Source organism: Staurois parvus, unplaced genomic scaffold (genome assembly GCF_062004578.1).
Source record: "Staurois parvus isolate SC_StPar_1 unplaced genomic scaffold, SC_StPar_1.0 ptg000829l, whole genome shotgun sequence".
In the NCBI taxonomy this organism is placed as follows: Eukaryota; Metazoa; Chordata; class Amphibia; order Anura; family Ranidae; genus Staurois; species Staurois parvus.
In genome coordinates, this window is record NW_028318625.1 from 1,326,222 (window position 1) to 1,351,232 (window position 25,011).

Sequence of the window (25,011 nt, forward strand, 5' to 3'; positions counted from 1 at the left end):
CGCCCCCTCTCTCTCTCTCGCCCCCCCTCTCTCTCTCGCCCCCCCTCTCTCTCTCGCCCCCCCTCTCTCTCCCCCCTCTCTCTCTCTCCCCCCTCTCTCTCTCTCCCCCCTCTCTCGCCCCCCTCTCTCTCTCGCCCCCCCTCTCTCTCTCGCCCCCCCTCTCTCTCTCGCCCCCCCTCTCTCTCTCGCCCCCCTCTCTCTCTCGCCCCCCCTCTCTCTCTCGCCCCCCTCTCTCTCTCGCCCCCCTCTCTCGCCCCCCTCTCTCTCTCGTCCCCTCTCTCTCTCTCTTGCCCCCTCTCTCTCTCTTGCCCCCCTCTCTCTCTCTCTTGCCCCCCTCTCTCTCTCGCCCCCCCTCTCTCTCTCTCGCCCCCCTCTCTCTCTCTCTCGCCCCCCTCTCTCTCTCGCCCCCCTCTCTCTCTCTTGCCCCCCCTCTCTCTCTCGCCCCCCCCTCTCTCTCTCTCGCCCCCCTCTCTCTCTCTCTCGCCCCCCTCTCTCTCTCGCCCCCCTCTCTCTCTCTCTCGCCCCCCTCTCTCTCTCGCCCCCCCACTCTCTCTCTCGCCCCCCCCACTCTCTCTCTCGCCCCCCTCTCTCTCGCCCCCCTCTCTCTCGCCCCCCCTCTCTCTCGCCCCCCTCTCTCTCTCTCTCGCCCCCCTCTCTCTCTCTCTCGCCCCCCTCTCTCTCTCTCTCGCCCCCCCCTCTCTCTCTCGCCCCCCTCTCTCTCTCTCTCGCCCCCTCTCTCTCTCTCTCGCCCCCCCTCTCTCTCTCTCTCGCCCCCCCTCTCTCTCTCTCTCTCTCGCCCCCCTCTCTCTCTCTCTCTCTCTCGCCCCCCCCTCTCTCTCTCGCCCCCCCACTCTCTCTCTCGCCCCCCCACTCTCTCTCTCTCGCCCCCTCTCTCTCTCTCTCTCGCCCCCTCTCTCTCTCTCTCTCGCCCCCTCTCTCTCTCTCTCTCGCCCCCTCTCTCTCTCTCTCTCTCGCCCCCCCTCTCGCCCCCCCTCTCTCTCTCTCTCTCGCCCCCTCTCTCTCTCTCTCTCTCTCTCTCGCCCCCCCCCTCTCTCTCTCTCTCTCGCCCCCCCTCTCTCTCTCTCTCTCGCCCCCTCTCTCTCTCTCTCTCGCCCCCCCCTCTCTCTCTCTCTCTCTCGCCCCCTCTCTCTCTCTCTCTCGCCCCCTCTCTCTCTCTCTCGCCCCCTCTCTCTCTCTCTCGCCCCCTCTCTCTCTCTCTCGCCCCCTCTCTCTCTCTCTCTCGCCCCCCCTCTCTCTCTCTCTCTCGCCCCCCTCTCTCTCTCTCTCGCCCCCCCTCTCTCTCTCGCCCCCTCTCTCTCTCTCTCGCCCCCCCCTCTCTCTCTCTCGCCCCCCCTCTCTCTCTCTCTCGCCCCCCCACTCTCTCTCTCTCGCCCCCCCACTCTCTCTCTCTCGCCCCCCCTCTCTCTCTCTCTCTCGCCCCCCCTCTCTCTCTCTCTCGCCCCCCCTCTCTCTCTCTCTCGCCCCCCCTCTCTCTCTCGCCCCCCCTCTCTCTCTCTCTCGCCCCCCCTCTCTCTCTCTCTCGCCCCCCCTCTCTCTCTCTCTCGCCCCCCCTCTCTCTCTCTCTCGCCCCCCCTCTCTCTCTCTCCCCCTCTCTCTCTCTCTCGCCCCCCCCTCTCTCTCTCTCTCGCCCCCCCTCTCTCTCTCTCTCGCCCCCCCTCTCTCTCTCTCTCGCCCCTCTCTCTCTCTCTCTCTCGCCCCCCTCTCTCTCTCTCTCTCGCCCCCTCTCTCTCTCTCTCTCTCGCCCCCCCTCTCTCTCTCTCTCGCCCCCCCTCTCTCTCTCTCGCCCCCTCTCTCTCTCTCTCGCCCCCTCTCTCTCTCTCGCCCCCTCTCTCTCTCTCTCGCCCCCCCTCTCTCTCTCTCGCCCCCTCTCTCTCTCTCTCGCCCCCTCTCTCTCTCTCTCGCCCCCTCTCTCTCTCTCTCGCCCCCTCTCTCTCTCTCTCGCCCCCTCTCTCTCTCTCTCGCCCCCTCTCTCTCTCTCTCGCCCCCTCTCTCTCTCTCTCTCGCCCCCTCTCTCTCTCGCCCCCTCTCTCTCTCTCTCTCGCCCCCCCCCTCTCTCTCTCTCTCGCCCCCCCCTCTCTCTCTCTCTCGCCCCCCCTCTCTCTCTCTCTCTCGCCCCCCCTCTCTCTCTCTCTCGCCCCCTCTCTCTCTCTCTCTCGCCCCCTCTCTCTCTCTCTCTCGCCCCCTCTCTCTCTCTCTCGCCCCCTCTCTCTCTCTCTCGCCCCCCTCTCTCTCTCTCGCCCCCCCTCTCTCTCGCCCCCCCCTCTCTCTCTCGCCCCCCCCTCTCTCTCTCGCCCCCCCTCTCTCTCTCTCGCCCCCCCTCTCTCTCTCTCGCCCCCCTCTCTCTCTCGCCCCCCCCTCTCTCTCTCGCCCCCCCTCTCTCTCTCGCCCCCCCTCTCTCTCTCGCCCCCCCTCTCTCTCTCGCCCCCCCTCTCTCTCTCGCCCCCTCTCTCGCCCCCCCCCTCTCTCTCTCTCGTCCCCCCCTCTCTCTCTCTCGCCCCCCCCTCTCTCTCTCGTCTCTCGTCCCCCCCCCCCCAGTAGTCTAAAAGATTTTCTTGATGGGGAAAAACTGACCCTACTCTTATTTTAATCCAGTTACAGCCCATGCATTCAAACATATTAGAAATTAAAATGTTTAAAGTGATACTAAAGGATAACATTTATTTTGGGCTACAATAAAGAGGTTATACTTGCCTACTGTGTGCTACAATATGGTACAGAACAGTCCCCTATTTGACAGTCCCCCGCTGGGGGTCTCTGCTTTTCCCTCAAAGTGCCTTCTTAGCAAGCCAGGTACTATAGATGCACCTGCGCGTGTGCACTCCCAAGTTAGGCCGTATGTGTGCATAAACGCACACAGCGCTGGTAATCCATGCCCCCTCTACTTCCTCCCAGGAGTTTCAATGACAGAAGCAGGAGCCTATAGCTCCCGTTGTTCCCAGTGTCTCCTGTAAGACCAAGCAGGTTAGAGGACCAGTGCTGCATCCGAGACAGCGCTGGAGTGGTGACAGAAGTTAGGTAAGTATTTAGAGCTGGGGTGGGTAGAACAAGTAGTGGTGTGCTCTTCTTCCTTTTTTTTTTTTTTTTTTTACCTTTTAATGCAAAGAATGCATTCGGGTAAAACATGTCTTTACTTTAGAATTACTTTAAATTGGATCTAAAATCTTCAGGTCACACAGTTTTCTTTTTTGGGCACCCTGCCCAAAATCTTTTCTACATTTACACTTTTTGTGATGTAAACAGACATCACCACACATCAGCTGACATTGACTAGTTGTATACAATCTTTGGAACTGATAACACGAAATGTTTATCATGTCCAATGCCAAACACAGGCTAATTCAATTTGTTGCAATAGCAGCTTACATTCATATTCATACTGGGCTTCCCTCTGCATAGATGCTTAAAAAGGATCAGCCTTATTGTGCTAGATAAAAATAAATGTAATTAAAAGAAGACATTAACCCAAGGAGATCTAGCAACCTTGGATCTCTTTTCCAAATAACCCTGGCCTACAGTATTTAATTCCCATTATGACTCTAAATTTGTCATTCTGTCCTACTGCACCCTCATCACTGTTTGGCAGGGTCTGAATCATTTACCTTATTTAGGACAGATTCACACAATGAATCACTCAGAAACACTCTGTGATTCGCTTGCGATTCTGATGCGGTGTGATTTCAGCCCATTCATATGAATGGGCTGAAATAGTGCTGAACCAGGGGCGGACTGACCATTTGGAAACTCGGGCACTGCCCGAGGGCCCGGGGTCAGTAGCGGGCCCCATGAGATGCCTCTGGTACCTTTTTCATAGGCTTTTTTGAGTTTGGGCAAGGACACAGGCCCCATGATCCCCTATTGCCTTGGAGCCCCATGAGTTGTCAGTCCGCCTCTGGCTGAACCCCAACAAAAGTAGTGCATGTACTACTTTACAAAACGCAGCGCAACCAGATTGCATGGTTCCATGTGTGTACCTAGTGTGTACCATGTGATCTGGTGTATGCAAACACACTGTGTTTGTGACCCGTGTTTGGGTTGTCATTAGCATGGCACTGACACCCTCTGCAGATTGCAAGTGCAGTGCATTTTGAATGCAGTGCAGAAAATGACACAATGCAGGTTTCCCTCACCAAATTCTGGTGTGAGCTGACCCTTAATGACTGCCATAAAAAACAAAACTTTATTTGATCCTTGCTTACAGCCATACAAATAACTGTACTACAAGAGTCTTTTTTCCGTAGAGCATTCAAGAGCCACCTGTATTAGTGTTGTATTGCTTTGTTGTTTTTTTTTTTTTTTAATTTAAATATTTATTTTTCATATATAATACATATTTCATCAATTTTCTCATACAAAAATCATTTCCAAATCATTAATTACTTTTCTTACTATCTTTATTCCCATTACCTCCCCACCCCAATCTAATACCCCCTCCCACCTCAAAAATACACCCTACCCCCTTATAAACCCACCCACTCTGCATTATTCTGTTACCTCTTTTCCTAGATAGAATATAGACTATATAAATACTTCCATCTCTCTCACACTGCTACTTCATATATTTCACCATAAATTCTTCCCATTTTCTCCACTTCTTAGAGAATAGCCCCATCTTGTCTTCTTGTATATAATACAATTTCTCCATCCTACATATCTGATTCGTTCTCTCCACCCAATCCTCTACCTTCGGCACCTCTGGTCTATGCCAAAACCTAGGTATCAGACCCTTCGCCGCATTCAGATAGTACCATATACCCGAGTCCTTGTATTTATTTACTGATAGCTCTGTACTATGTAGTAGACACACCTCTGGGTCCAGTCCCATCTTTATCCCAGAGATTGTCTCAATTAATTGAACAATTATCTCCCAGAAACCTTGGATCTTTGGGCACTCCCACCATATATGATATAACATACCTATCTTTCCACATCCCCTCCAGCACTCTAGTGTATTTTCCCCACTCATCTTACACTTATAATTTACCTCCACCTCTCTCATACTTATATTCTCCTGTATTAGTCTATATATTTTCCTTTGTTTGTCTTCATCTATCTCTATTTCCAAATCTCTTTCCCATTTTGCTATATACATTTGCTTTGTGTGTGTGTCTAACTCAGTGAGAATCTCATCACAACGTGTTTCCAACAACCTCTCGAACAGATTCCAATCCTAATGTCAGGAACCATCGCGACGCATGGGTCTACACATGCGTAGGTGTCTGACGAGATGTATAGGTGGCAGGGCACTAGGACCCTGGCGCACCCGTCGTCTGGACAGTACTAGGCAGGCACTGGGACCCAGGCTACGCCTGTCAGGTGCAGGGCGGGCTATTTAAGCTAGCCCTGCACAGATGCTTGTTGCCGAATGGTCTTTGTATCTTGTTACCTGTGTGTGAGTACTTCTGATCTGGATTGTTTTGACCTTGTTGCCTTCTCCCGTCCTGACCCCTTGGCTTGCCTGACTCTGCTCCCGGATGTTCCCGTTTAGATCTGACCTCCTGGTATTGACCCTGCGTGTGACCCGACTGTCCTTTGCCTACCGTTTTGTACCTTACCAATCCTCTAGTTACCGTCCCGGCCTGCATGACTCTGATTTAGCTCATCCATCCATCCACCCCGCAGGGATCACTAGGCTCCCTTACATCAGACTCCTAGCTCTCTGGAGCCCCTGTCAGACTCCTCTACCCCTGTTGGAGATACCTGGTAGTTGCGACCTGGTACCGGAGCGCTCCAAGTCCATCCCCACCATCAGGGGCCCTGGTGAACAAGTGCTCCGGTGCTTAGACTCCGCACGCTGGGGAGGCTATACCGGGGGACTGATAGAGGTGCTGTCAGGCGGTCCCTTACATCTTTCTCAGTCTCAACGGTTTCGGAAGGTTTCTAACAAAGTGTTTTAATTGGTGATATCTCCACTCATCTATTTTAATGAAAAGTTCCCTTTTATCTTTTTTCAAATCCTTAAGTGTTCTGAATTCCTGTCCTTCCATAATATCTCTCAATTGGATATCCTCTTTTTTTTTTAAACCATTTTCCTGTGCTCTCCTCCCTACCTGGAGGGAAATGACACTGTTCAACAGGTAAAAAGTTTTGGGCATAAAATTAGCTAATCTTACATAATTTTGGGGTGCTGAAAATGAAAATGACCCTAAAAAATGGTGATTGGCTCTAGTTTCCATGATATATACACCCATCTAATGACGTAAGCCATTCAAAATTATGATGCAACTTCAGCTGCATATTGCGCAATTGATACTGGTGACCAATAGAAAATTGCATGTATACTGAGATGATGCAATATTAGCCTTTAATTGCATCACTTCACTGCATAAAAGCTGCAGTATCTGTAGCTGATTGTAGTTGGACAGCGTCTTTATATTTCGTTTGCTTATATAGGCTACTCAGTAATGCCTCGAACTTGTGTGAATAAAGCAGATAATTTCTGCTATATCTGCGGTGAAATAACTTTTATCTCACAAAAAAGGAGGATAACAGGAATGATTAAGAAAGCCTACAACTTGTATTTTGGCTGCAAGATAGGAGACCAGGACAAGAGCTGGGCACCACATATATGCTGCAATTCTTGTGGGACGGCACTGGAGCAATGGTTGAATGGAAAAAAGGCATCTATGCCTTTCGCTGTGCCAATGATTTGGAGAGAGCCAACAGATCATGTTAGTAATTGTTATTTTTGTATGGCGCCTCCAATTGTAAAAGGGCTAAATAAGAAGAAAAAGTTATCTGTGCACTATCCAAATATTCCATCGGCAATACGTCCAGTTCCTCATGGAGAGGGGCTACCAATTCCTAAAGCACCAGAATCCTTCGTGGTTGAGTCAAGTGAGGAAGAACCTGAAGCGTGTAGTCACGTGCAGTTGTAAGAGATAGCCCTTTCCTCGAATACAAGAGAAAAGCAACTTAGCTTATGGCTATAATTTTTCTTGGTAATCCTATGCAATATATTATGCCATTTAGGCTTTGTTATGTAGTCAATATTACTTGCTTTATATTTGTGGAAAGACATCTATCTATATAATTATTGTGCATTATGTAGTCATTACGCCTATAGTAGAAAACTTTCCGTTTACAGAAAAACTAGAGCCAATTGACAAATTTCATTGTTATATTTGAACTCAGAATGTGAAATTCATTAAGAAATGGATCCTTTTGTTTCCAAAACTGGCAAAAAATAAAAATTTGTTGAACAGTGTAATCAGTGTTCCTCAGTGATATTAATTGTGAGTTAAAATCCCATTTCATAAGTTTATGCAGTTTATCCCAAACCTTTAAAACATTTAATGTAAAAACACTCGTGGTATCTTTTAGACCTCTAAATTGTGCTGGTGCCCATATAATTTTACTCAAGGTACCTCCACTTAATTCATTCTCAATCTTAACCCACCTTTTCCCCTCCGAGTTATGTGTCCAGTCATAAATTCTCGCTAGAACTGCTGCTCTATAATACCTCTTAATGTCTCGCACTCCCAAACCTCCCTTCTCCTTATTTCTACTCAACAAGTCATGTGATATTCTTGGTTTTTTATTTTTCCATATATATCTTGTTAACATCCTTTTTATTACTTTAAAAAAAACCTCTGGGATTTTGACTGGAATCATCTGGAATTTATATAGGATTTTTGGTACAATTATCATTTTTATCATGTTTATACGCCCTATTCAAGATGGATTGCCTCCTCCCTATCTCCTTAATTCCTCTTTGATCTCATTTAAGAGTGGGATATAGTTTAATTTATACAAGTTTGTATATGAAGCAGAAAGTTTAACCCCCAAATACTTTCTCTCTCTATTTTTCCATATAAAAGGGAATTCTTTTTGTATTTTTTTCTTTTTCACTATTTGGAAGATTTACATTTAGGATCTCAGTTTTTGTTGGATTGATTTTCAAATTTGATAATTCCCAATAATCCTTTAAGCTCTTCATTAAATTTGGGAGTGTTATCCTAGGATTTCCCACATAGAACAGCTCATCTGCAAAGGCAGCCACTTTATGTTCAACTCCTCCTATCTGCACTCCTTTTATATCTATATTCTTCCTAATTGTTGCCAATAAAGGTTCCAACGACAATACATACAATAATGGGGACAGTGGACATCCCTGTCTAGTTCCATTTGACATCCCAATAGGTTCCGACCTCTCTCCATTAACCATGATAACCGCTGATGGCTCTCTATACAACTTTCCTATCCACTTTCTCATTCTTGCTCCCATTCCTAGACTCTCCAGAGTATCTATCATAAAGCTCCAATCTACTCTATCAAATGCCTTTTCAGCATCGATCGAAAGCACTACTACCGGGGTTTTCCCCTTCCTAGCTTTCTGGATAAGCAACAGAGTTCTCAACCCATTATCTCTACCCTCCCTCCCTGGAACAAATCCTACCTGATCCCCCTGGATCCATTCTGGCATTAAGTCTTTTAGCCTATTTGCTAGAACCTTTGCGTATAGCTTAGTGCAATGGTTCTTAACCTTGTTGGAGGTACTGAACCCCACCAGTTTCATATGCGCATTCACCGAACCCTTCTTAATTGGAAAAATAAAATATGATTTTTAAAATTCAAAACATAAGTATATATTTATACATAGGTGCACAAAATGAACAAAACCGTTAAGAACAAAGAACGAAACCATTAAAACATGATTTTCACACAAAAACATAATAATGAATATTTACTGCACGAATCATATGAGTCGGGTGTGGGTCTTCACCTCTGCCGAACCCGCGAGACTGACTCACTGAACCCCTGGGGTTCGATCGAACCCAGGTTAAGAACCACTGGCTTAGTGTCTATGTTCAAAAGTGATATCGGTCTATAGCTAGAGCACTGAGAAACATCCTTCCCTTCCTTTTGTATCAGCACCACATGGGCCTGTAAAGATTCCAGTCTCATCTCCATCTCTCCTCCCAGGGCATTTATATATTTCTTCAATTTAGGTAGTAACAAGTCACTGTATTTTTTATAGTACCTCACTGTATAACCATCTGGGCCTGGGCTTTTCCCCGTCATGGTACTTTTTAATGCTCTTATTATTTCCTCTTGCGTAATTTCCAAGTCAAGGGAATTCAGTTGATCCTCATTTAGCTTTGGTAGTCCTGCATTTTTTAAATATTCCCTTCTTTTTTCTCTTCTCTCATTTCCACTTATATTTACTGGATCTTGGGAGGCAATATTATACAGCTTACTATAGTATTCTTTGAACACCTTAACAATCTCTTTAGTAGAATAAACCATTTCCCCCTTGGGGTTTTTTATTTTCTCTATATAGTTCCTGTTTTTCTTTTCCCTCAAGGCTCTCATTAAATATTTTCCTGGTCTGTCTCCCCATCTAGATCTCTCACTTGCAACTTTGTTAAAAACTCTTCTCCTCCTCCATCAGTAGCTCTAGTTCTTCTTTCTTTATTACCTTCTGTCTTATCTCTTCTGTTCTTTTATTTTTATGTATCTGCTCCAAATCAAATATTTCTTTTAACAGCCCAGTAAGTTTCTCTCTTCTTTCCCTTTTCTTTTTTGCCCCGGACGCAATCAATATAACTCTTATATAGGCCTTATGGGACTCCAACACTGTAGCCACCGACACCTCCCCTGTCTCATTCTCCTGAAAAAATCTTTCGATCTCTTCTCTAATTTTCTGATCCACCTCCAGATCCAGGAGAAGAGCCTCGTTCAACTTCCATCCTATCCCACCTGTCTATCGTCCTCCCCACCTCACTTTCAGTGTAACAGGGGCATGATCTTAAAGAGACATCGCCTCTATATCTACTTTATCTACCATTTCTATAAGTTGATGATCTACCAATATATAGTCCAATCTGGAATACATCTCGTGTGCTTTAGAGAAGAAAGTATAGTCTCTCTCTTTTCCATGGATCACTCTCCAAATATCCACCAGTTGACACTCATGTATCACCCCTTTCAGGATTCTCAGAGCTCTACCTCCCTCTCGCACGGAAGAGGTCGTATCCATTTGTGGGTCCATACAAAAATTCAAATCCCCTGCCACTATCAAGCGTCTCTTCTTAAAGGCCATCAGTTTTCTCAAGACTCCCTTCAGATAAACTTCTGGTCTTTTATTTGGGCAATAGATATTCACAATTGTACATTCCTGCTCTTGTAGTCTACCCTTCAAAAACAAAAATCTCCCCTCAGGATCTACCTCTCTCTCTTCTATCTCCAGCCTTATGTTTTTTGCAAACCCTATTGCTACTCCCTCCGCTCTCTTGATTGGGGAATCCGCATAAAACCATGTTGGGTAATTTCTAGAGTGCAACTTTATATTTGTCTTTAATCTCAAGGTGTGTCTCCTGCAAGAATACCACCAAAGCCTCTCTCTGCTGTAGCTCCTTGAATAGTTTAAATCTCTTCCCAGGACAGTTCAATCCCTTTACGTTATATGTTATAAATCGTAAATCTTCCATACGTCTTGTATCCCTAATTTTTTTTTTTTTCCCCCTTCTATCATGCAGAGTGTTGTCCCTAAAGCCCCTCCCACCCCCTCTTCTTTCTAACCGTGTCCCACCTCCCCCCTCCCAATAATCCCCTCAACCCCTCTCCCTCCCCTCTCCACCCCCCACCTCCCTCCCTCCCTTTTTAGGCCTTTAATTTGCCTATCAATCATTGTGGCGATAAGTCCACCTTTGATTTAATCCTTAGGGCTTCACTCCTCCCAAGGGCGGCTTCGCCTCTATCCAAATCCCCCATTGGCCCCCACTTTCTGCAAAGACATCTCAAAAAAGAGAAAAAAAGGAGATAGGCCGGGCAGGTGAGGGGAGAAGAGGAAGGCGAGAGAGGAAAAAAAAAACTCTCTCCCCCTCTCTCCTCCTCCCCCCCCCTCTGTTTTTTCATCTGTTCTAGCAAAGGTCTCAGAGCTCTCCTCCTCCACAAAGTCTCTGGTGATAAATCCGCATATATCTGAATATTTATTTATCCATACTTGAATACAGGTTTTCCCTTAATTTTCCTCCAGATTTTTTCTTTTTCCTGAAGATCATAAAATTTCACCAGTATATCTCTCGGCCTTTCCTTCCCAAGATGGGGTTTCCCTTTTCTAAAAATTCCTTCTATTTTAGTCCTTTCCATATCAGAATTTTCCATTATAGAGTTTAATATTTTGCAAGTCACCTCATACAGTATTTCTCCTTTTGGGCTTTGTGGAACCCCTCGTATCCTGATATTTCTCCTCCTTTCTCTGTTCTCTTGCATTTCCGCCTTATACAGCAATTTTTCCTGAGTTTTCCCCATATTATCTTCTTTTCTAATTCGGATATAATCTGGGTCTGATTTTTAACTTTCTGCTCCGTTTCTTCCACTCTTACCAACAGCTGCCTCCAGATCATTCCGAATATTTACCATTTCTTGCTTTATTCTCTCTAGTTCTTTGAACATTTCTGCCATCTCTTTTTTGTTTGGTATTTGTAAATCTTTTTCACGCTCTATATTTTCTGATATTTGCTGATTACAGATCCAGTGACTGTCTGGAACTATTTTGCGGACTAGGGACTTTCTCCTTTTTCATTTCTACTCTGAGGCCTTTCTGGGGTCACGTTTCCCTGAGACGTATATTTTTTGATTGTGCCAGTTTGGGTCCCTTTAAGCCCACTCCCCTTTGCACTTTTATTTTTCATTTCTTCTGTGACTTTTACCTTTTTTTTTTTTTTCCTCTGGAAACTCGTCGTTAAAGAAAGACAGCCGTTGACATGCAAGTCCCAGCCCTGTCTATTCACCTTTTCTTTTAGCCCTTTCCTTCCCCAATCTTCTTCTCAGTCTTTCTATTCTTCTGGGAGTCCCCCCTATTTCTCTCACATTCTGCTTCCCCACCAGCTCAATACAAGATTTATGCATAAAGCCATAGCCAGTCTCACTTGCCCCTTCGCATTTCTCTTCCTGTGAGATGGCATCGGGCTCTCTTCTTCAGTCCATACAGTAGATCAGCCTTTCTTCTTTTCCTCAGGGGGGCTCCACATGGTGCCGCTGGGAGTTGTAGTGCTGGGGGGGCAAGGGAACGCTGGGAGTTGTGGTTCAGGGGGGGTGTGGAGCACTGAGAGTTTGGAATGCTGGGGGTTGTGGTACAGAGGGCTATGGAAACATTGGGATCTATGGTGGAGGGGGGCTGGGCCACTGTAAATTGCTGTGGAGGAGTCTGCTGTCCAGAGGGCTGCAATCTCCTCTGCCCTCTCTCCCCCCAACCACTCCGTCTCTCTCCTCTCCGCAGCTCTCTCTCCCAGCTCTAAGCTAGCTGGGCGGCAGGCGGCTCAGCTTCTCTCCCTCCACTTGTCAGACGCCGGCCGGCTTCCTCGCCTCCCAGCAGTGCATTGCGGCCAGCTACACACTCGAGCTGCGCCCCCTCACTCCTCGGCATCCAGTCACGGCTTCCCTGCAGAGCTGCCCTCCAGCTGATCTCCGGTTTCCAAGTCCCCTTTACCACGGGCCCCCACTCGTCCCAGGGTACCCGCTAAACAGGGGTGAGTCTTCTCCTGTTAATCTTTCTCCATACCTGTTGGAGCTTGGGGGCCTGGAGGGGATCGGATAGAGGAGGCTGAGCCGAGAGTTCCTACCTCGAACTCTCCTCGGCCGCCATAGTCAGGCTCCGCCCAATGCCACCTGCTTTGTTCTTTTGATACCTTTTCAATAAAATAAATAAATGAAGCAAAATCACTCTGTCCAAACATTTTTTCCTGAAGACTTATCCTATTCTTTTGGACCAAGTATTTTTCCAGGCAGAGTTCAGCTTACAACTTCCTCCTTTTCAGAAGCTTCCTGTAAGTATTCTTTGAGAATTGAGCCAAGTGTTGGACAAAATGGGATAATTACGCTTAAGCAAGGTAGTCCATTTAAAATCAGGATAGTTGGGAGCTATGCCAAAATATTTCTCTCTCCTATATTGGCAAGTGGTTTTCTGTAATCTAGGGAGTAATGAAGAAAGCCTTAGGGAGAATATACAGCTTGTTTGCAGTTTGTTATATGAAATAATTCATTTTTAGCAGTCCTAAAACCTACAAGTCTGCAATTCCTAAAGCACATGTTTTATATGACCTGAAATTGGTACAGTATTTGTATATGTATACCCAATATAAGTTTAAACTGTTCTAATTTTCATTTTAAAAGGAAACATATGAGAAATGTACAGCTGCATTTAATGTCTCCTGATGAAATAAAGGGCATGCAACAAAAGAAAAATCATTCCCTCGTATCCACATTACGCTTCATTCCAAAAAAAAATGGATTGCGCCCCATAGCAAAAATATATTCTTCTTTGGAGTTGCAGCCGAGGAAGGAAACTGTGCAGAAGAAGGTAATCTGCTTGCATGTTCATTATAAACTGTCACTTTGTTATGCTGTAATTATGCTGGTGGTACTGTAACTATTTTTGCTTGGGACGTGTTACTGTAATTTGTTATTCTAAGGCCTAGAGTCACTTGCTGTATATCAGGTGCAGCATTTTATTAATAACTTTATCTTCCATTGATTCCTAAGTTTGCTCAAGCAGCTCCACTTAAAACCTAACTCCAGTTTCACTAGACATACTTCTTGCTGTGATCTACTTTGTCCACACCACTCCAACCACTTGCTGCTCTGTCACAGTATGTTTAATGCGGTGGGGTGGCACATGCAGGCTCAGTTATGTATACTTGCATGATTGAGCCTGCTGCGGTTTAGGAGCTTGCAGTGTGCCCCTCCTGTGACCGCTGTGTTCACCAGACATAGTGGATTGCTGTTACTGATCATTATATTTGGTCATAGTGATCACATAACAGTGTTAACAACCTGTCATGAATGGCTTTCCATTCATGAGCAGCTTGCTTACTGTTTGTGATCTGTGATTAGCCCACAGCAATCACATGGTATCTATACCATGCGAGTTGCTTAGCCAAACACAGAGCATAATCAAAAGCAAACTGTTCATAATTTGGGAAACCTGATCACCCCTTAGAGTAGTACAGTGTAAAAAAAAAAAAGTAAAAAAAATTGATTAAAACATTTACATGTATTTATTCATGTTACGTACTGTCATCAGTCAGTACCAGGGGATCACCCCACACCAGTTGTGACGACTGTGCTGCACTGGTGGCCGTATGTAAAGAAAAAAAAAATTGTGAAAACAAATTACAACTTCAAAAACTTGCCATGCCTCTTACTAAATAACTGACTATCTACTTTCCAAAATGGAGTAATTCGGGTGTTAATTGTACTGGCCTGGCTTTGTAGGGCCTCAGAAATTGAGAGACTGTCAGTACGTAAGAATTGGTAAATTTTCGAATTAAAAAAAAAATAAAAATATATATATATATATATATATACAGTGTATGTGTGTATATATATGTGTGTGTATGTATGTATGTATGTGTATATATATATATATATATATATATATATATATATATACATATACATACATATACAGTGTGTGTGTGTGTGTGTGTGTGTGTGTGTGTGTATATATATATATATATATATATATATATATATATATATATATATATATATATACACACACTGTGGATGTAGGTACAGTTAGGTCCATATATATTTGGACACACAGGCACAATTTTTTTGTGTTTTTTTTGTTTTTTTCAGGTATTTACCAAAACATATTCAAGCTATAGTTATAATGGATATAGGCTGAAAGTGCACACTCTCAGGTTTAATTTGGGGATATGTACATCCAAATAAGAGGAAGGGTTTAGGAATTACAGCTCTTAAAATTAGCCATCCCCCCTCTTTTAAGGGCCAAAAGTAATTGGACAGTTGAATCAAAAGCTGTTTCATGGCCAGGTGTGGGCTACTCCTTCGTTATTTCTTCATCAATTAAGCAGGTAAAGGACTGGAGTTGATTCTAAGTGTGGTATTTGCATTTGGAATTTATTGCTGTGAACCTACATCATGTGCTCAAAGGAGCTGTCCATGCAAGTGAAACAGGCCCTTGTAAGGCTTCAAAAATGACACAAATTTATCAGAGAGAGAGCAGCAACATTGGGAGTGGCCAAATCAACAGTTTGGTACATTCTGAGGAAAGAAGAATCCACTGATGAGCTCAGCAACATACAAAGGCAAGGATGTCCATGGAAGACAACAGTGGTGGATGATCGCTGGATTGTCTGTATGGTAAAGAAAAACCCATTCACAACATCCAGACAAGTGACAACGCTCTCCAGGAGGGAGGCGTGTCATTGTACAAGTCTGCAATCAAGAGAAGACTTCACGAGAGCAAATACAGAGAGTTCACCAGAAAGTGCAAACCATTCATAAGCCTGAAGAATAGAAAAGGCAGATTAGACTTTGCGAAAAAAAAAATCTAAAAAAGCCAGACCAGTTCTGGAAAAGCATTATTTGGGCGGATTAAACTAAGATTAATCTGTACCAGAATAACGGGAAGAAAAAAGTGTGGAGAAGGCTTGGAACAGCTCATGTTGCAAAGCACACAACGTCATCTGTAAAACATGGTGGCGGCAGTGTGATGGCATGGGCAAGCATGGCTTCCAGTGGCACTGGGTTATTCGTGTTTATTGATGTGACAGAAGACAAACAGCCAGATGAATTCTGCAGTGTTTAGAGATACACTCAGCCCAGATTCAGCCAAATGCAGCAAAGTTGATTGGACGGCGCTTCCCAGTACAGATGGACAATGATCCAAAACACACTGCAAAAGCAACCCAGGAGCTTTTGAAAGAAAAGTGGAATATTCTGCAATGACCAAGTCAGTCACCTGATCTCAACCCAACTGAGCATGCATTTCACTTGCTGAAGGCAAAACTAAAGGCAGAAAGACCCACAAAGAAAGAACTGAAGACAGCTGCAGTTAGAGCCTGGCAAAGAATCAGAAAGGAGGAAGCACAGTCTTTGGTAATGTCCATGGGTTCCAGACTTCAGGTAGTCATAGCCAGTAAAGGATTCTCAACACAATATGAAAAATGAACATTTTATTTGATTATATTTTATCCAATTACTTTTGGTCCCTTGAAAAAGGGGGGATGGCTACTCTTAAGAGCTATAATTCCTATACCCTTCCTCCAATTTGGATATATTAAACTTGACAGTGTGCACTTTAAGCCCATATCCATTATATAGCTGCAGCTTGACTACGTTTTGGTAAATACCTGAAACTAAAATTGTGCCTGTGTCCAAATATATAGTGTGTGTGAACTGTAGCTCCCCAGTGCCGGAAGCCCTCATGCAGCCCCAGACCATGACACTCCCACCACCATGCTTGACTGTAGGCAAGACAAAGTAGTCTTTGTACTCCTCCCCTGGTTGCCGCCACACAAACTTGACAGCATCTGAATCAAATAAGTTTATCTTGGTCTCATCAGACCACAGGACATGGTTCCAGTAATCCTCTTGTATTCTTGTGCATCATCTTTCTACGAGGCTTCCTTCTGGGATGACATCCATGCAGACCAATTTCATACAGTGTGCGGCGTATGGTCTGAGCACTGACAGGCTGACCCCCCACCTCTTCAACCTCTGCAGCAATGCTGATAGTACTCATACATCTATTTCCCAAAGACAACCTCTGGATATGACACTGAGCATGTGCACTCAACTTCTTTGGTCGACCATGGTGAGGCCTGTTCTGAGTGGAACCTGTCCTGTTAAACTGCTGAATGCTTTTGGACATCATGCTGCAGCTCAGTTTCAGGGTCTTGGCAATCTTCTTATAGCCCAGGCCATCTTTTATGTAGAGCAACATTTTTTTTTTTTTTTGTCAGATACTCAGATCTTTGCCATGAGGTGCCATGTTGAACTTTCAGTGACCAGTATGAGAGAGTGAGAGCGATAACACCAAATTTAACACACCTGCTCCCCATTCACACCTGATACCTTGTAACACGAACGAGTCATGTGACACTGGGGAGAGAAAAGGGCTAATTGGGCCCAATTTGGACATTTTCACTTAGAGGTGTACTCACTTTTGTTGCCAGTGGTTTAGACATTAATGGCTGTGTGTTGAGTTATTTTGAGGGGACAGCAAATTTTCACTGTTATACAAGCTGTACACTCACTACTTTACATTGTAACGAAGTGTCATTTCTTCACTGTTGTCACATGAAAAGATAAAATAAAATATTTACAAAAATGTGAGGGGTGTACTCACTTCTGTGAGATAGTGTGTGTATGTGTGTTTGTATATACATACAGTCAGTGCTCAGCATAAATGAGTACACCCCTTTTTGAAAAGTAAGATTTCAATCAATATCTCAATGAACGTGAGAACAATTTCCAAGATTTTGACTAAACTGAGTGTTCTGGAACATTTTGTTTTGCTCATTACATGAAAGTAAGGTTAATAATATAACATTGATTTCAAAACCTTCAGTTTTACTCAAATTAGTTGATGCAAAAATGAATACAAACCACAACAAAAACTACATCTAATATTTTGTATGACCTTGCATGATTTGTAAGGTCCGCACAAAGTCTTCTAAGCATGGAATGAATACGTTGGTGACATATTGCAACATCTATCTTTTTCCATTCTTCAAGAATGACCTCTTTTAGAGTCTTGAAGCTGGGTGGAGAGCGATGCTCAACTTGTCTCTTCAGAATTCCCCATAGGTGTTCAATTGAGTTCAGATCAGGAGACATACATACCACTGAATCTCTTTCACCCTGTTCTTTTTCATAAATGCAACAGTGGCCTTAGATGTTTGTTTTGGATCATTATCATGTTGGAAAGGTGCACAATAACCAAGGGCACGGAGTGATGGTAGCATACATCAATACAGAGCAGTACATCTGTGAATTCTTGATACCATCAATGAAATGCAGCTCCCCGACACCAGCAACACTCTTGCAGCCCCACAGAAGGACACTGCTACCACCATATTTCACTGTAGGCACTATGCATTTTTCTTTGTATTCCTCACCTTTGCAATGCCACACAGGTTTGAAGCCATCAGTCCCAAAAACATTTATCTTGGTCTCATCACTCCAGAGTGCAGAGTCCCAGTAGTTTTCTTTTTCAGCATGGGCCCTGGCAAATTCTAGCTGGGCTTTTTTGTGCATGGACTTAAGGAGAGGCTTCCTTCCTGGACAACACCCATGCATGCCATTCCTCTGCAGTGTACACCGTATTGTATCACGGGAAACAATCACCCCAGTTTGGCTTTCTACTTCTTTAGCTAGCTGCAGTGATCTTGCATGGCGATTTTCTTCAACCCTTCTCGTCAGAAGGTGTTAACTTCTGTGGATGGCCTGGATGTCTCTGTGAGATGGTTGAAGTTCCATCATTGTTAAATTTTTGTATCACTTTTAAAAGTAGAAACAAAGGCGTGAAGGACTTTAAAGGTGCTGAAATACCCTCAGGATGAAAACAACTTTGACACACTGTAACTTATAAAATAAGTTTTTATTACACATATTAAAATAGTACATTCACACCCTCCCAGAAAATCAGATAAGGAAGTGAGCCTGTCAGTACAGTGTATCACATATCACACTATCCCTATGTTGACAGTACCAGACCATGATCTATAGGTCACCAGTATAACTAGCATAAAACAGGGATGGTGATATGATGGTAAATCCCAGCGCATTTTGCCAAATTGGTTTCTTCAGGGGTTCAAAGGAAATGAATACTGTGGATACAGAAGGGATCTAGATACAATATATACAGAGAACTGATTCATTAGTTTCACATCAAGAACTGAATAACATAGTTAAACCCTGTTATAACTGACATAAATCTAAACAATTATAATTGTAATACTGTGAATTACCAATACCGGTCACTTAGGCGGGACATAGCAAAATTGTTTAATATACCTCCAAGTCATACAGACAATTGTCCCACAAGGAATTAGCAAAATTAGTATATAACTTGATAAATGTCAAAAAGATGTTCCAGAATATTGGTCCACCTTTAATGGGAGGCAAAAGACCAAATTCAAGTAGGTTATATAGCTCTGTAATAAAACAAAGGGGCATATCCACTCAAAACCGGTTCCAATCAGTACAACATGACCGTTCACTACACTTTCAGAATTGCATGCCACCTACCTCCCAAAGATCAGCATCACTTTGAAATCATGTCCCATCCTGGATTATATAGGGGGCAAACAAGGTTCCTCCTCCCCTGATGGCCAACCAAGCATAATAATGTGCACGTTCCCTTTTAACTTAAATGCTATAATTAAAAGTGTCTGTGCTCCTAACGCTTCCTAAAATATCTTGTATACATGCATTTAAGAATGTGTAACTGCATGTAATCCTGTGCAAAATACAAGAAATCTTTTTGCACAAAAGTCCTTGATACAAAACTGCCGAAAGCTGTGAATGTACCAATTCCACCAACATATAATGTGCAAATATAAACAATTCTGTGCAAAATACTAAAAATATTTGTGCAAAGTCCTATGCAGCAGTGCTATGTGCAGTTCTCTTGTGCAATTTTCAGTAACTTCAGTGTGTCACCTTCAATCAATCTTGTGTGAATCCTTCCCCAGTTCTCAGTGAACTCACCAAAAATAAAGTCCCTTAAGATTGATGGGTCATACTTGTGCATATCCAGATCTTAAAAAAACAAAATTTCCTCATTGTTTTTACATGAAATCAAGAGAGGATAAGAAGAACACATTGCATAATTCTGTTTATTAAAACACATTAAAAGCAAGTAACACCAACCCACTCCAATCCAAATTTGGTAGTATTATCCCAGCAATAACATTAAAGCTTATGTAGTTTGAGAACACAGCTCAACCTGCTCTGTGCTGGGTGCAAATGGCTGTTCTCAAACTGAGATCACGTCATATGCCTGTAGAGGCACCAAGCCTCTTAAAAAATACCTTGGGGTGTTTACGCTACAAAATGTTGTCATTTTGTTATGGGTGTTTCTATTATCCTGGAACTCTAGAGCTTCCAGACATGTGATAGGGAGTCAGTAAATTAGATGTCTAATTTATGCCCCTTGAAGGTGCTCTGTGTAGATAGGTTGCAAAAAAGTCTCATGTGGTGTTTCCCATACCTGGAGGGAAAAGAAAAGACTGTTTTAGGTTGTAACTTCCAAAATGTGTGTGAGGATAATCTTATTAATTTTCGTGTGTGTGCGTGTATAAAAAAAAAAATACAATTTTGTTTTCTTTTTCTAAATATTTGTGTAAAAAAACAAAACAAAAAAAAAACCTCATACCACCTCTAATGAAATATGTCGGAAGGTCTGTTTTGTAAAATGACTGGGGCTTAGACTCCGCGCCCTGGGGAATCCTGTTCTGTGGGTCACTAGAGATCCCGCTGGGCGGTGCCTGACAGTACCTTACGGCCTGCCTGACCATTCCACCCCTCCAGCCTGACTACGCCTGTGTTCCAGAAGCCTGCTGTTTCCCTGTGTCAGTCCACACATCTCTGGTCATACCCGGATCCCTGACAGATTGTTTGGGAGGAATTGGGCTAAATATCCCGCAAACTATCAGAAGATTTACAGAAGAACTTACAAATGTGGGTGAGAGGGCTGCCCTTCTAGAACACAGAATGGATGATGTTACTACTGTTTTGGATGGCCATGAAGAAAGTCTACAAGCAGAAGTACATACTTTTAAGAATCAGCTAGAAGAGGTAGGAAATAGAGCTCGTCGCATTAGGAGCCTGCCTGAGACAGTTACAGATCTTCATGGCTCTGTAATCCCTGATGTTCTGGTCGAACGCTTGGAGATGGATAGGATACACAGAGCCTTGGGCTGCAGATCACCTGAAGGCCCGCCTCGGGACATTTTAAAATTCCACTACTATCGAACGAAAGAACAGGTGATGCGAATAGCGAGGGAAATGAAGACTCTTTCGTTTCAGAGTCACCCCTATCAGCTTTACTCTGACCTCTCCCAAACCACTATCTTGAAAAGGAGGTCTATGAAGCCATATCTCTATATTCTTCAAGACAACCACATTTGTTATCGTTGGGGGTTCCCCTTCAGATTGTCCTTTTATGTATAAGGGGTTTCAGTATGATGCCTTTAACCCATCAGATCTTAAGCGTTGTTTGTCGGAACTAATGTTTTTCGGAATTCATCAGCGCATCTACCTCGCCTACTCCGCAGTCAGAACAAGTCTTCAACCCAAGCAGCTGATAAAAGAGCCAATGGCCTGGCTCCACTCTCAGAACTTTCAATCAGTTGGAACGGGCTGACCTGCATGTGCTTTTATTGTTGGCTCATTTTTCCTTTTGCCGTCCCAGTAGCCTCTTTTTGAGAATTTGACGGCTAGGTGGACCTCTCTTTTTTGCTCTTGTGTATGAGAGGGGTGCATGGGGGAGGGACTGGTGGCCTGTGGAGGCTTGTTTTTTCCTGTGTGTGTATGTGGGGGGGTTCCCTCCACACCCAGATAAAGGTTCTCAATTGGGGAAGTTCGGGTGATGCTGTGTTGCTATGCTATGTTGTTTTATCTGTTTGGGGAGCCTCTGTCGATGGTTGCATTGTGCCCAATTGGGTATGCGCCAGTTGACTTTTGGCCCACCCTGGGGGAGATGGCAGGCTCACGGTCTCGGCCTGACAGCATAGTCCTCTACCTTGGTTATGAGTGGCTAGCTCTTCCGAGCAGGTGACTCTTCCCGCTTATTGTTACCAGGTGAGATGTTACCCCACCCATTCATCTGCACATTGTTTGCTGTATGTGCTTATGACTGGGCATTTTGGTTTGACCCCTTTACTTTATGCCTATCTTTGACAAGACATTGCAATTTTTACTCTGTTGGTGTCTCCTTGTTTCATCCCTATGTGCCTGGTTTCCATGTATGCGACTGTCTTCCTCCTCTTCTGGGGTGTCCGGGGTGCTACATGCTACCCTCTTTTGTTCCCTGATGTTGGGTATGGTTTTTTGTGCCCTGTGGGTTCCACAAGATGCACGAGGTACATGGCTTTTGTCCTTTGTGGCATTCTATGGGTGTTTTTCGCGTTTCTTTTGTTTTATGGCACTCCCATCTGTCTTAGGAGTTTTTTCCTCTTCTTTTTTGGTTCCCCCCGTCTTGGTGGTAACCCTTTTTATTATCTTTCTTCTCTTCCTTTTTTCCTGTTTGCCTTGGAGGGGGGGATACATTCTTGGGGCACCCCCTTGGTTGAGTTATTTTTGTCTGATGTCATGACTTGGTTGTCACTTAGTGTTCAAGGTTTGAACTAGCTGCAGAAACGGACTAAAGTTGCTAGTTATCTTCATTCTTCCGAAATCGATAGTTTGTCTGCAGCAGACTCACCTGACCTCCCCTTATGATCCCCGTTTTTTTAGATGCTCGTTACGCCAAGGTCTTCTTTGCTTCAGCCCCTGTTAAGAAGAGGGGGGTTCTTTTGGCAATCCACAAACCATTGCGGGAACACTCTGGACCTTGTTTTAACTCATCTCTGCACACAACCTCATAAACACCCCTTTCCCTCTCTCTGACCACAACCTCATTACGTTCTCCGTCTCCCCGTCCTCAAACACCTCAAACATCAAACCATCACCAGCCATAACCTCCGCAACCTGAACCCTGCCCCTCTCCAGTCTGCAGCTGACCGACTTTGACAATATCCTTCCACTGTCCTGCCCTGACCTGGCCACTACTGCGTATAACAACTCGCTCTCAGCCGCCCTAGACTCCTTAGCACCCCTATCCACACGCAGCATTAGACCCCGATCGCTTCAACCCTGGCAGAACGACTACACCAAGAATCTTAAATGACGCAGTCATGCGCTGGAGCGATTACGGCGCAAAACCAGATCCCAACAAGCGTTCACCCTATGCAAAACTGCCTTCCTCACCTACACCTCCTCCCTCCACGCTGCCAAACAAGCCTACTTGGTAACCATCAATACCCTCTCCTCCAGTCCTCGCCGACTGACTCCACTTTTACCTCCCTACTTTCTCCCCCCCTCCTCCACCCTGTACCTCACTCACCACCCACGAGATTGCTAACCACTTCGAAAACAAGATCGACGCAATCCGTAGGGACATTGCCAATGCTCAGGCTTCCACCCCACCTAGCCTCCCTCCCATGATAACCCCCTCAACACTCGGCCTCCTCTGACCTCGCAACTGCCCAGACCCCCACCCAACATCCTGCACGCTAAAACCCCCCCAACACTCCACTCCTTTGACCTTGCTACCACTGAAGAGGTCACTAAGGTCTTCGAAGCCCGCCTCACCACTTGCCCCCTTGACCCTGTCCCCACACAACTCCTACGGTCACCCTCCTTCTCCATCCTACGCTCCCTCACCCACATCTTCAATCTCTCCCTCTCTGCTGGCGCATTCCCCCCCTCCCTAAAGCACGTGCACATCACCCCCATACTCAAAAAACCCTCCCTGGACCCCACCAACCTGAACAACCTTAGACCCATCTCCTTGCTGCCGTTTACATCCAAACTCCTCGAGCGCTTAGTCTATAATCGCCTAAGCTCCCACCTCAATGACAACAACCTCCTTGATCCCCTACAGTCTGGCTTCCGTCCCCTACACTCCACCGAAACCGCCTTACTCAAACTCACCAACGACCTAACCGCCAAAGCTAATGGCCACTACTCAGTCCTCCTACTCCTTGACCTCTCCGCGGCCTTCGACACAGTTGACCACCCCCTCCTCCTTAAAAAAACTACACTCCCTCAGCATGAGAGACTCCGCTCTCTCCTGGCTCTCCTATCTATCCCAGTGCTCCTTCAGCGTTACCTATAATGCTGCCACCTCCCCCTCTCTCCCCCTCTCTGTTGGGGTCCCCCAAGGCTCTGTTCTCGGGCCCCTTCTCTTCTCCATCTACACTTCCTCCCTTGGCCAACTGATACACTCCCACGGCTTCATCTACCACCTCTACGCCGATGACACGCAAATCTACCTCTCTACCCCTTGCCTCACCCCTTCAGTCTCCGCCCGAATCGCCTGCCTACTGAACGACATATCAGACTGGATGTCACTCCACTTCCTCAAATTAAACCTTTCCAAAACTGAGCTCCTAGTTTTCCCCCCAGACCGTGCCCCCCCCCCCCCCCACCTCTCCATCACGACCAAAAACGCCACCATCAGTCCCACCCCGCAAGCCAAAGTTCTAGGTGTCACTCTAGACTCCAATCTATCCTTCCAGCCCCATGTCCAATCACTGGCAAATTCATGCAGGCTCCACCTCCGCAACATCTCCAAAATACGCTCGTTCCTAACCCCAGACACTACTAAACAACTCATTCACTCCCTTATCTCACGACTTGACTACTGCAACTCCCTCCTCTCCGGCCTACCCCAACACAGGCTACCCCCGCTTCAGTCTATCCTGAACTCAGCGGCCAGACTCATCCACCTTACCAACCGCTTCGTATCCGCCATCCCCCTCTGTCATTCCCTCCACTGGCTTCCGATTGCCCAACGTATAAAATTCAAACTACTAACACTGACGTACAAAGCTATTCATAATACTGCCCCAAACTACCTCACCGACCTGATAGCCAAATACCACCCAACGCGTCCTCTTCGTTCCTCACAAGACCTACTCTCCAGTTCCCTGGTCTCCTCCTCCCATGCCCGACTCCAGGACTTCTCTAGGTCTTCCCCATCCTCTGGAACTCACTACCCCAATCCATCAGACTGTCATCTACCCTCCTCACCTTTAGGCGCACCCTGAAAACCCATCTCTTCAGGGAAGCCTATCCCGCCCTCACCTAACAGCCGATCTCCTCCTGCCACTCTATCCCCCACAGCCATTTCCTCCTGTACCACTATTCCCTCCCTCCTAGATTGTAAGCTCCAAGGAGCAGGGCCCTCGAACCCCTCGTGTATTGTTACTGTATTGTCCCATGTACTGTCCCCCACTATAATGTACAGTGCTGAGCAAACTTTTTGGCGCTATATAAATACTGTATAATAGCCGTTTCAAGAGCACAAACTAATTGCAGACCCCCAAGACCGTTATTTGATAGTTGTTGGGATCCTACAAGATGTGGAGGTCACAATTTGTACATCCTATGCCCCCAGTCAGAGACACTTTTTTTTTTTTTTTTGCGCACCTCTTGACGGTTCTCCAGACCCATCAGAAAGGC

At 45.3% G+C, this 25,011-nt stretch overlaps 1 protein-coding gene across 1 annotated transcript in view; it reads left to right on the top strand.

Annotated features, from left to right (window-relative positions):
* Positions 1-25,011, top strand: part of TERT (telomerase reverse transcriptase) — a 192,456-nt gene that overhangs the window by 14,841 nt on the left and 152,604 nt on the right. The window contains exon 4 of the mRNA XM_089655257.1: positions 13,138-13,324. Within this exon, the coding sequence (XP_089511383.1) occupies positions 13,138-13,324 (187 nt within the window). The remainder of the gene's footprint in view (positions 1-13,137; positions 13,325-25,011) is intronic.